Source organism: Phalaenopsis equestris, unplaced genomic scaffold (genome assembly GCF_001263595.1).
Source record: "Phalaenopsis equestris unplaced genomic scaffold, ASM126359v1 Scaffold000387, whole genome shotgun sequence".
Classification (NCBI taxonomy): domain Eukaryota; kingdom Viridiplantae; phylum Streptophyta; class Magnoliopsida; order Asparagales; family Orchidaceae; genus Phalaenopsis; species Phalaenopsis equestris.
In genome coordinates this window covers 572277-585987 of record NW_018164829.1, presented here as the reverse complement: position 1 = coordinate 585987, position 13711 = coordinate 572277, and the positions used below count along the sequence as shown (strand labels likewise).

The 13711-nt window shown below is 34.8% G+C and overlaps 1 protein-coding gene across 1 annotated transcript in view; it reads left to right on the top strand.

Moving 5' to 3' along the window:
- Positions 1–396: 396 nt before the first annotated feature.
- The window catches only part of LOC110026612, a 30342-nt gene continuing 17027 nt past the window's right edge, over positions 397–13711 (top strand). The window contains exons 1-3 of the mRNA XM_020727617.1: positions 397–669; positions 9409–9523; positions 9598–9689. Coding sequence (XP_020583276.1) covers positions 496–669; positions 9409–9523; positions 9598–9689 — 381 coding nt within the window. The 5' untranslated portion in view covers positions 397–495. The remainder of the gene's footprint in view (positions 670–9408; positions 9524–9597; positions 9690–13711) is intronic.

Here is a 13711-nt window from a genome sequence, read left to right as displayed (position 1 = left end):
GGCCGGGTAACAGGCCACACGCGGATTTATTTCGATTTATTATATTTATTTAATGCAGTGGGTCCACCGAAAATTATGTGGCGTCTTCTGATTGGATATCGCACGCATCGCTGCGTGCGTCTTACGTAGGCAAATTTTTTTCTAGTTTGAGATTGTGTCTGCCTCCTCTTCTACCGCACTCAACACAGTCGTCAGAGAAAGAGATGTTTGGTGACCAAATGCTTTAAGAAGTCTCTAGATCAGAAAGAGTAAGAATGCAAGAGGAGGATTTTCATTGCAGAACGTGACTTTTGAAGGAGAAACTTCAAAAAGAACTTTACAAACATAAGAATTCTGTGGTATGTATGTACATAAATAAATAAATAAATAAATAAATAAAAAGTTTGAGCAGTTTTTAGACCGGGCTGTATCACCCTGCTGCCTCTTACCTAGCCTCCCCGTTGCAAGTCGGGAAGAGAGTGACAGAGAGAGAAGGGGAGAGGGGGAGAAGGGGAGATGGGTGATGAGAACGACCCCCAGAGGATAAAAAAGATTGCCGCCGCGGCGTACCAGTATGAAATCGATCCCCGTTGGGCGGAGTACTGGTCCAACGTTCTCATCCCTCCTCACATGGCTTCCCGATCCGACATCGTCGACCACTACAAGCGCAAGTTCTACCAGCGTTACATCGTACTCCTTTCTCTTTATATCTGATGAATCCCTCCTTCGCTTAACCACGCTCACATCCATATCTCCGTTACTGCATTATCAACGTTGAATTCATGGTGCCTTTTGGAATTTTTTACCTTTTGTTGTGCTTAGTACTAAGCTTTTTCACGAAGCAACATCCTTTATTTGTTTATCAGTTTTGCGCATTCCTTTGTGAGCTTCTTTCAAGGTAACTGAAGTGTAGCCAGGTTTGAGAGAGGATGGAAAATCCCATTCTTTTGATGGTGGCATTGCCTCTAGGGTCTATTTGGAACTGTAGCCAGGTTTGAGAGAGGATGGAAAATCCCATTCTCTTGATGGTGGCATTGCCTCGAAGGTTCTGTCTGCTTTGCTTTTCATACCGGCACCACAATTCTATTTGAGGATTTCTTTATCTGTTGTTTCTTAGAAATTTCTGTGATAGAAAATTATTTTTTTTAACCCGAACTATTAAAGTGTAGTGGCTGTTAGAAAGTTACGATATGATTTTTTAAAATAAAATAAATTTTGTAATAGCCATTATAGTATTTTAAAAAGCAATTTCTTCTGCAGCAGCTTTACAACTGCTTCTTTAAACAACTACAACTACCCAAACAGACCCTTAGTTTCCTGCGGACTTTGGGGTGGGCAAATATATTCTTGGTGTTACTTATGCTTTCCATGCCAGTGTATTTTTGCATAGTTGCTAAATTGCTTCAGCTATTTTAACATACCTGTTACTATCATATCCCTACCAACTGTTATATGTAAGGGTTTGATGTGCTTTATCGTTTCACTTTTAAGATCATTGTTATACATTCGTTTTACTACTGTTTGTCTATTATGTTTCCAAAAATTTTGTGATAAGAAGCTGCTACTGAGAATAAAATTTGTTAAAATGTGATGACTATAGGAAAGTTGCTGTCCAATTAACAAAAAAAAAACATTTATATCATTCACCGCATCATTACAAAAGTATTCTTTCCACAACAATTTTATAATCAACTTTAAAATAAGCTGCAATCATCCCAAACAAACCCTTAAACACTTTTAAGTAAGCAAGCTTGCTACCATTATAGATATAAATGGTTGAAAATTTTGACTATTTGGGGTTAATAAGGATTTATTTCAGCATGCTAACCAAATAGAATAAGGTCAAATAATCCTAAATTTCCATCGTGACTAGCCTTATCCTAACCATTTGGGTTAGATTTGTGATTCTTTCATTTCCAATCATTTCTAATGTGATTTGAAAATTTCAGCATAGGTTTTATAATTAGCTATAGCCTAACATCACTCCTCTATCTTTCAATTTGGCTTTGGGATTAGCAGAGATAGTTTTGAAGTCATTTTAATGTACAAACCAAGCAATTGTAGTGGAATTTCCGTTGACTGCTGATAAGCTTGCAGATAAACATGTTTAAAAACCTAATAGGATCAAAATAATCCAAATAGAGAAGGCCTCAACCAAATAAATAACATACATTAGAACTCCATTAGCAGAAGGTAAGTAACCCAATACTAAAAAGAAATCCTTAGATGGTATGAAGTTTGATGAACTCATCTACATTAATTCATCATTTGGAAGAAAACCTTGTCTGTGTGCTTATGTGGAGAACCCGGAGGGAAGGTTGGATTGACTGAATTTCCAATATTTTTTTAATTACTTTTTTGCTGCATTATTTATTGATTTTCCAATTACTGCAACTTTTTATGTAGGAATTATTTCTTGCCATAAAAGGGATCAATAAATAAGTACATTTAAATAAATAAATAAATAAATAAATAAAATAAAATAAAATCAATCTTTTTCTAAATAAAGCAATATTTAAGTGTCTTTTTCGACATAGGATGGTCCATTTTATGAAATATGCAATGTTTGAGTGCCTTTTTCATACAAGCAATGATGTTTTTGAGTGAATCTTTTACAACATTGTGTTCATCTTTCTCCATTATTGTCCTAATTGGTCGAATTGGTTTGTGGCACACATATGTAGGCCAACAATTTCCTCCCCTATAAATCTACTCTTCTTGGTGATTCTTCTTTTTCTTTTATCCCTTTGGTCTCATGCATTATGTACATAATAGCTCGAATAGTAAAAATCTCTCATCTCTATTGTGGACTTAGTATACTGATATTAATCCCGTGCTCATATTACACCATATGCTTCACCTCTCTCATATTGACACATACACCACTCATAACCAGTCTCATAAGAAGTCGAATCATTAGTGACTTCATGTTCTTCTCTCAAACCCAAATGGCCATCGTTCTTCTCCACCTTTTTATTTACTTGTTGAGTAGGTTGGCAGAATATATTGTTCGCAGTAGCCAGTGGTGATTTAAGGGAGATTGATGCTACATACCCCGTAGGGAGCATAGGATGTTGAATCCTTTTATTGTCTATAGATGACTGGTGTTAATACTGACCTATTTTATGTTTAGAGAAGCTAGTTACTTAAATCTCCTCTTGGGTTGAGAAGAGAAGTTCTTATAGTTTATTTTTTTCAGTATGTGGAGATGTTGTCATGTCTGGCTGTTTTGACTCATAAATGAACTTTTAGGTATTTTATGTAATGGTTAACTTTCTGAGCATCTCCTCTGAGCTCTTTGGAGGTTTGTTTTGGCAATAACAAACTTGAAAGTGCTGCCAAACTCTTTATGACAAATAAAATCCTCACCAATGACTTTTCTCTTTCGGTAACATTATGGTTGTCCTTGTTGAATCAAGCCATGTTTCTCTATTGCATTCCCCTTCTTACTGCTTTTTGCAACAAACTTGTTCAGAAGTTTTTCAGTGGTGTCATACTGAAAGATTTGCAAATAATAGGATGTTTCCTTGTTGAATGTATCACATTCTTATTGAATCTTTGAAGCTGTTGATGAATACTCTCCACTTGATAGCATCCATGACTTTGCTCATGGATAAAACATTCATGCAAGTATCCATATGATCCGCTAAATTGGATGTTCCATAAAAGGGAAAATATTTGACCCAATCTCTATACTGGTTATGAATATAGCATAATATGTTCTCTGTAAGTTAGCTATAGATGTGCCTCACCCTTTCAAGTTAGTTTAGTGACTATTATTTATTGGTAGTGTTTGCCGCAAAAATTGAATTAAAGTTTAATTTAATGTTCGAAGAAAATCTAACATTTGATGAAAGCAGTTATTTCCAGATTTGATTTTATTTATATTCTCTTAATTAATGTTCTGACAATTTTTTTAAACTTGTGTTAGTAATGCTCATTTTTGTTATTGAATTTGTAACACTTTCATTGTTTAATGACATTAAGGGCCCGTTTGGGGCAGCTTATAAGTGCAGGGGCATTTTTGAAAACGCCGCAGTACCGTTTGGATCGTGCGTTTTGTCTGCTTATCTGAAAACGCTGTTCCATTTTACACTAAACGTAGGCCGCGGGTCGACCCACGGACTACGTTTCATGATAAGCTGTTTATCCTGAAACACGCAAGCTGTCCCAAACGCACCCTCAGGCTAATAGTTAAGATTTTTTTTGATAGGATTTGTAGCACTTGAGATCTTTTTCGAGAAGCTTGGTGTGCCTGAAGAGAAATTACTTTTCCGAGAGTTTTAGATGTCCCAATAGCTATTTAGATGTTTCTAATCTTCTCGGGTGAATTTCCATTTCGTTCTTTCCTAATCAATATCACATGAATGAGATGCCATCTGATACCTAGAGATATTTAATGATTACACCATGGATCAAAAAAAAATAGGGGAACTTCAACATTATTATTAATTCACAACAATGGAATATAACATTATAAGAAGGTAATTATTTCAAAACTAAAATGGATCCTATTTTGAGAACTCAGCTAGTTCAATTTACTCTCTAGATTCCTAGAAGAAAGATGATGCCTGCATGCTCACTTGAATAAGCGGGAGAGAGGGATAGTCAAGAAATGAAAAAAAGGAAATATCAAATCACATTTAAATTAAAAACCATGATTCAAGTAATAAATGTTTTTTTGAGAGAATTTGTTATTCTAGGAAGATATCAGCTCACTAAGGAGAGAAATTAAGGGTCTGTTTGGGACAGTTGCAGCTTATCCAGCTTATCCAAACGACCACCGGATAAGCTGCTGATTAACAGTTGTTCCGGATAAGCTGCTTGGCTGTTTACTTTGTGCGTTTGAGAAACAACTGATTTGCAGTTGTTTCTAGATAAAGTGCGTTTGAAAAACAACTGATTTGCAGTTGTTTCTAGATAAGTAATCATTCTGTCTCTAGTCTAGATAAACTGTCTAGCTGTTTGGTTTGTGTGTTTAAAAAACAACTGATTTGCAGGAGTTTGTGGATAAATGACTATTCTGACACTGTGTAGCGTTGTTTTTTCCAACAGAACTATAACGACTACGCATTTGACAATTTAGAAAAAAAACGCTTCATTACAATACAAAAAAGAATATACATCTCACTTAAAAATGAGTATCAAACAAACCCAATAAAAAAGAAATAATTTATTAAAATTACAAATAAAAGTATAATAATATTCATTCCCCTCCGCAAAACAATATCCATTCTTCTCTGTTCAAAAATTGAAGTCCTAACCAACTAATATAAGAACAAAACTATTCTTTATTCACTTCGGCAGCCTTTAAATTGATTGACTAAACAATTTCAACTCTTACAATCATTTGATCATAAAACTTATCCATAAAATGTTTGTTCAATTGAAGTTTGTACAATCAGTTATGCAGGAATCAACTGGAATATCTAGACTGAGCTTTTAGGATCGAATCCAGCCTACATTAATTTTATGTTTTGATAGTCAATATTCCCCAAAGAAATAATAACAACATTGCATACAATGATAGCTAATGAAATAAAATTATTACTGCCACACGATGACAAATTCTTACGCAAAGATGTGCAATATAAACGGGAAAGAATCGAGGTAGAACGAGGAAAGATTTCACATACCGGTGTAATCTTTTCTAATTGTTTCTTCTTTGGGTTTAGAATATTTTCTGGCCTCTGGCCTCCCCTCAAACACATCAAAAGAAAAGCCATATAAATCAAAATGCACGGATGATAAAGGATCGCCGAGAATGCATAGGCGGGAAATTTATCATAAGGTCTTATGTTCATAGAAAACTCATGAAGCTGCTGAAGCCAAATGAAAAAAAATAAATCTATCATATACCCATTAGACATTTCTGATTTGGGCCATTTACATACATACCACCCATTTCTTATGTATTGACATATCTAACCCCTTCGTTTTGCTGCCCCAAATGCTTTGCTAATTAAGGCGAGAATCAATCTCAATGTAATTTATCCTTAAATATTTTGAAACAATCTTTACTACAGAAAGCATTCACTGTTAGGGCTGGCTAGTAGCTGATTCAAAATCAACCTTGCATTGCATTCTTCCCATGTACATGCAACACCACAACTCAGGGAGATAGGGGGAGAGGGAGAGAAAGATAGAAAAAGATATAGAAGAGGATAGAAGGGGTGAATAAAGCCACAAGTTTGCAACTAAAAGAATCAATATGTGAAACAACATAGCCCATAAGCTTACTCTCCGACCAAAACTACAAAATCTAAAACCTAGCCTAGAAGTTATGAAGAAAACCAAGTTCACTCCACAGGCCCGCCGAATAAAAACTACATGATCCATCCAAAGGAAATGACACCATAGTAACCACAAAGTATTGCAAGTTAGAGAATGGAATCTGCATCATCATGCTTCATAACTTCACCATTCTTAAAGAAAAAAACCAATTCTCCATGCCAAATACTGATGAGAAAGTGGCATAACATTTTAAAGGAAAGCCTTCTCATTGTAGTGACATATTTAACTATAAAAAGTTCATAGAAATAAAAGGAGATAGATACAATGGATGAGAGACTTGGCGAAGAATCATTCAATCACCAGATAGGGGTTTCCAATACCGTAGAAAGAATCAATCAAACACTTCTCAAACTACCAAAGTGTGGAAGCAACAATTGCCAACAACAAAGTTCAGTGGCCGTCCAAGCTGCTCCATACTTGGTAGGTGATAAAAAACTTCAATTTAAACAGCACAACGATTTTATTCATCTTTCACAAAAACAGTTGCGAGCAGGCTTTTTAATTTTAACTCAACACAGCCACCAAAACCATTTCTATACTGATAGCAGATAAATAAATCGAGGGACAGTTACATACATACCACCCAATTTCTATGCATTTACATGTCTAACACAAAAACTTTACTTTTCACATTTACACAAGCCAAATCATTCCTATCACATAAAAAATACTAGTCATAATAATCAATAGCAGGTTAAAAAGCTTTTGAATTCATGATATATATATTACTTATATTAAATTGAATATCAAGTCTATAACTCTGTAAGCACAATTTATGCTTACATATTTATGTAGTTTGACTTTGCTCCAGTGTTTAAGCAAGTAGCAAATCCAATGAAGGAAAAAAAAAAATACAAATAAAGCTAAACAAAGAATTATGTGCAATGATATTCCAACTGCATCATTAGGTTTGCAGGACGTTGATTTCACCCAAGACCACAAAGAAGCTAGCCTGTGTGTGTGTGAAACCAAAATTATATTCATTGATTCTATTGGAGCTTTTGAACAATTGACTGACATTAAAAAAAATGGCTCCACATAAATATATATATATATATATATATATATACATACATACATATATATATATTGTTAGTCTAATAAAACACAATTATGCTTGCATGCATAACATATAAAAACCTCTGGAAACCCTAAAGGTACCTATTTGTATACAAAAGGCTCCATTCACCCTTCTATACCCTTAATACGATGGATACTACTACGCCAGGGCAATGACAATTGAAGGGAATGAAATTACAATTAGAATGTAGTGCCAGTCGTTGGAAACAACATATGAGCAAACAGGAACAACCTATGAACCACTTAAATCTACAATGGATTAATATCTTCAATTTAATTTACTTTAGTGATGAATGGTTACCAGATTTCTTCCCAGTTCAATGAAAATGGATGGCGATTTGGATGCCACTTCAACAATGTGTATAACTTGCCAAAGAAACAAAGAAACCATAGAAAGAAGGGGATTAATCTAATGTGTTTAACTTGTTAATTACTCTAAAGCAAATGAACAAGAAACACAATCAGTTAAAAAGAAAAAAAAAAGAGCAATTTGGATGCCGCTTGAACAATAGCAATTTGGTTGGTAACTGTAATAAGTTGCTTAATAGTTTTTATGAGTCAGTTTATAGGTAGTTATGAGTACCAAGTACTTTGTATGGAATCCACAATTATATATGAAGACTTGTATGGAATCAATCAAATGAAACAAAAACCCCCTTTTGCTATGTTCTTTGTTCTCCCCATTCACCCAGCCCAATATTTTCTTGGAGTTTCTAGCAAGATCGAAATTGCTATTTATCCTTACGATCCTTTTAGTGTCATAAGTAATGATACTCTAGTTGATAAACTAGCCCTTAGGTGCTCGCTATGTCTTCACCGAATTTGCCATATTTGCAACCCATTTGAACCATCAACACCAATCCATCTCAGCCAATCAAAATTTTCATCACTTGGTCATTTTCACAATACACAATGATTCCTACATCCATTTTCCACATTGCTTCTTCTGTTGCATAATAATCATGATCCCACCAAACCAATTATCTAAATTCTCATCTCCCGCACCTCATCCGGTCCCCACTCTTGGAATTCAACAACTCTAGTGACCAAATCAAGAGAATTACCTCGAAGTTAACTTCCTTGCGTCACTACATACATTTGTACTGCTATTTATTCTCTAATCATTTGAATAAAACTAGTTTTGCCGAAGAAGTAGATGTCGAAGAAGGAAGAGGAGATGGCGAAGAAGAAGAGGGAAGGGCTCTACCCGTCGAGAGAACGATTGTCGAAGAGGGAGGAACGGCTAGGGTACAGGAGTTGCAAACGAGAATGAGGGCAGGGAGATGTGAACAATAACCAGAGCATGGGAGTAATAATGCCAACGAAAACGTGGCCCGCAGGGTTCACCCCGCGGGCCTCGCGCTTCACAAATACAAAACCCTGTTTTTGGATAAACTGTCAAAACGCGCAAATCAAATGGTAAGACGGCGTTTTCAAAACGCCGCTCGCACTTATACGGGCCCTAAATCTCAACGAGTTTGACTGCACGTCAAAGTTTCTTTGTTTGGACCCAATCTGAATCCAGTGGGATACCAACGCGATCCACTTGTGGAGGTGAAGAAGGGAAGGGCATGGCTGTTATTAGTGGTAGTGCTACTGGAGGAGAAGAGCTGATTTGGAAAGAGTTGATTGAGTAGAGGTTGGAGAGTGAGAGTAGCGGGCAACTAGAAGTGATAATGGCCTACTTGAAGGGAAGAAGTTCAGGAGGAGCAGATGGGTAGGCTTGAGAAAATGAAAGGTTTGAGATGGACTGAGGAAAGCAATGGTCATTGGCTTCATTGGTGCTTTTGATGGAGATAAGGAGAAGGGGGAAAGACGAGGAGATGGGTGATGATTGATTGCTGTCATATTTTGGCGGCTAGCAACAATTATGGTATTACATGGCATGATTTATTGGTTGAATGATGAAAGTGGAGGAAAACTTTTAACAGTTATGCGGCTCAAACTTAATATGAGCTTTTCCGGTTTAATCTGATTTATATGATTTGGTCACTGCTGCCTTAGTTTGATCTAACAATTTACCATCTTTAAGCATTGACCCAAGTTTTCATGCAGGATCCCAATTTTGTGGTTCAACCCATGTCCTCTTCCAGCTCTTTTCAGACATCTAGATCATCAGAGAGATCCACATCAGTACCTACTACAGAAAATAAAAGCCCTCATAACTCAGGTAAGTATCAACGTGCGTTTTTTATATTCATCTTAGATTGTTTTGCCAGGGGTTAACTAAAATATGTGATGCAGGGTCTGCTTCTGAAGCATCTGCACCACAAAGCAGGATCTCATCTTCTTTACAACTGGATAAACAGACTTTTAATTTTGCATTCAATTCATGGGTTAGCAAAATATGCTATATTTTTATTTATATTATACAATTTTGCTATATGCATTTTTATTCTTTACCTATTCTATTACTCTTCTATGGTCTATCTCACTACAATAAGAACAAATTTACATTATAATTTTTGCATTGTTTAAGTTTTTTTTTTTTTTTTTTTTTTTTTTTTTGAGAGACAAATGTTACTTCTTTATTGTTTTGATTTTTGCTAGTTTTTTTTTTTTTTTTGAGAGACAAATGTTACTACTTTATTGTTTTGATTTTTGCTGGATTTTTTTGGAGAGTTATTTTCATTTCTTTTCTCAAACCTTTGAATGATTTTGTCAGTTTTCCTTACATTGCAAAGAAGGTTAAACTTATAGTTTTGAAACTAAAAATTGGGGCATTTACATACATACCACTTAATTCCTATGTATTTGCATATCTAAGACCTAAGATTTGATTTTTACATTCATGCTACTCAAATCTCTCATGTTACATCAAAAGTACCATTATTTTAACTTCTAAAATGTGGAGTATACATTTTCATCCATAGATAAGGTGACATATGTAAAAATTGAAGTTTAGCTATTAGATATGTAAATACATAGGAGTTGAGTTGTATGTATATAAATATTCCGTAAAAAAATTGTTCAGTTATTGTTATCCAACTGGAGTCCTTTTAGTGCTATTGCAAAGGCTAATCGGTATCAATGTATTAAAAAAAAAAATGAAAATGTTGATTCCAAATATGTCCGATCATGCCCAAGGGATAGGGTTTAGGGATCGAAGGGGAGAAAGCAGAAAAGAGAGGGAGAGAGGAAGACTTGTCCTGTAGGGGCAAGTAGGGTTACATGAGAGGAGGACCAAATGTTAGATTGTCTGGAGATTAATGCAAAATATTTTTATGTATATATTAATTTTTTCGATTTTCTGCTTTTTGATAATGATTGCTGCAATAAGGACAAGAAAATTTATAAAACAAAAAACATGATTATATGAATCACTGATGATATTCCTTGTTTCGACACTCTTTGTGCTCCTGTCACTAACAAGACTTGTTAATGGGATGATTTGCACTGTACCATTTGCGGAGCTTGTCACTACTGGGCATGGAACCACCTCCAGAGTTTTTTCTGTGTTGAGTTTAGTGGCAAGCTTTTTTTATACTTGGCATTGAGGGATTGTGGGATCGACTGGTCTATCTTGGCGTTGCGCCCGATCGTTTTTGTTTTACTGGGTGGCTTATGCTTTGAACATGGGCAAATAAAAAGTAGAAGAGAAAGGACTGATCTTCTCTTCTAGGTAAAAGCAAACTTGGAGTTTCCATCGACAGGCAATTGGTTCGAGATTCTAGAAATGTATCATGTGGTTTATGAGCATCAATAATGAAAGCAAATTACACCTGTTCATCTGAAATTGTCCACACATGCTTTAGTGTGATAGAAATCAATCATCATTGGCATATTTTATTTTAAATTACATCTGATCATTTGACATGTGAATTAAAGATAGATCTAATGAATAAACTTAATATCAATATAGACTATCTCAACGACTAAATTTGGGCTTTTAAAATTTGACTAAGGTTGATTAATAAAAAACATAGGGCTCATTCAGAAACTATATGTTGAATAAAAAGGTAGTTCATAGCTATCCAAATCAATATCGGCAATAACACTACAACATAATAATTCTTCTCAATATAAGCGATCTCCTCATCAATATCAACAATCAATCATATGCTATATGTTGAAAATTTATCCTATACAAATCACACTACAGCAGAATAAACCTCCTCTACATAAGATAACATAAGGAAAATACAAATGAGCCCCCAGTAAAAGGCAAAACTGCAACGTTCATCCAAGAGGAGCATGATAAAAATGAATATTAAGCATTACCTAAATATGAATTGAACCTCTTTCCACCTGTTGAGGACCTTAAAACTATCACCAAAACTTATGAGTCAAAGTAGGTAACAATCCTCTTTATCACAAGAGACATACGAGTCACAAGCAGGTAATAATCAAATCTTTGGTATGATTCTAAAGAATGCAACAATCCTCCTTATCAACACCATAGTTTTTATGGAAGACAGGTAATGAGTTACAAGAGTGTCATGATCAAAATATTAGCTGCTGCATATATATAATAGGGATATTTACAATAGTTCCATGATCAAAATATTAAGAATATGATAAAAATGAAAAATATAAGCTGGAGTTTTATACTTAGCAATTCTTGAGTGTCTGTATGTAATTGCCCCCTATATTATATCATAACATTAATAACAAGAATGGAGCTTTTACTTGGCAAACCCCTAAAACTTTTAATATAATATGCTAGCCACCTTTTTTTATTATATCTCACGCCAACAATCCGAAACCATCAAATGAAAACAACATTTTGCATAACTAGCCACCCTTTTCTATTATAGTGGCATTTACATACCTAACTCTTAATTCTTATGCATTTACATATCTAACACCTATACTTCACTTTTTACATGCATACCACCAAAATGTTTCATATCACATAAAAAGTAACACTATTTTAACTTTTAAAGATTGGAATGCACCTTAAGGTGCTATGATGCAAAAATTGCAATTTAGGTGTTAGAAAAGTAAATACATAAAAATCAAGTGTTATGTGCGTAATCAGCAAGAAATAGGACATCTTAATTCTTCTTTTAAAATTGATGCAAAAATTGCAATTTTGGTTTTAGACAAATAAATACATGAAAATGAAGTGTTATGTGTGTAATCGGCTGCTATCACCATGAGATGAGTTTCTTAAATGATGTTTTAAAAAAAGAGAATGTTCACTTACACTTTGACAACATTTCATACCAGATAACAGAGTTAGTTTTGGAGATAAGCATGAGATGAGGAGTACTTAATTACTGTCAATCTCATTAGTTAGAAACGTAGATGTTGCACATGGTTTAGCATTTAAGGTGTTGTAATGAATGTAAAACATGTTTGCATGAGTTTCTTTCTGTTAATTGCTATAGGATAAATTTGCATTAGTTAGAAATCTTACTTGTTTGCCTATGGCTGAGCTTTTACTAATATGTAACAAATGTAAGACTCGTCCAAGCTGCCATATGGTCTTTTGCTCAACCACCCATCTTTCAACCACCCATCGACTGTGGTTGCCCGAGAAGCTTGTGGCCATCCAAACATGTCGCATATTACCACATTAAATATAGAGATTGTATAAAAAAACCAATGCTAAGGAATAAAAGCTTTCAAAATGATAGAAAAAATAGCATATGGAACAACCACTATGTAGACAAAAAATGTAACTCATCGAAAGAACCATTGAATAAATATTACTCATTGAACTATCAGTAAACATGAACAATAATTACCAATAATGTTCTACTATTGTTGCCAAAGAAGTTCGAGGTCATCTGATCCACCTTAAATTTACCTATTTTTAATATACATTTCATGATCATTTTATGCATATTTTTGATGATATTATACTTTAAGGAAGATATTTTGCATGTTTTTGTCTTCAAGTATAAAAAATGGAGTTTTGGTGAAAATGAAACAAAAATGGTGTAATTTGGGGCTAAAACGAGCAAGGAAGAAAATTCTGATTTGACATATTTTTGGTATGTCTTTCTGTGCCTAATCTCCTTCATATTTATTACATGTTTTGAATGAAATTACACTTTAAATAAATTTTGTTTTCATGCCTATCTTGTATGTATACCAATCTGGAGCGCAACAGAACTGAAACGGAGCAAAACGGAGCTGAAATGGAGCGAAACGGGGCAAAACGGTGTAGTTGTGCGCAGGGTGGTGCTATAGCGCCACTATAGCACCAATCACAGACATTATAGCCCACAAGACGGTTTTTAAGCGAGTTTTGGGTGATTCTGGGACATTCTGGGATGTTCTGAAAGCTTCTGGACAACTTGCACGTCCCATGCAGTGATTTAATGATTCTAAACACTTGGAAAGGCTCTTGGATGAAGTGATGTGCCTCTTGGAATGAACGGATGGGATGAAGAGATGTGTCTCTTGG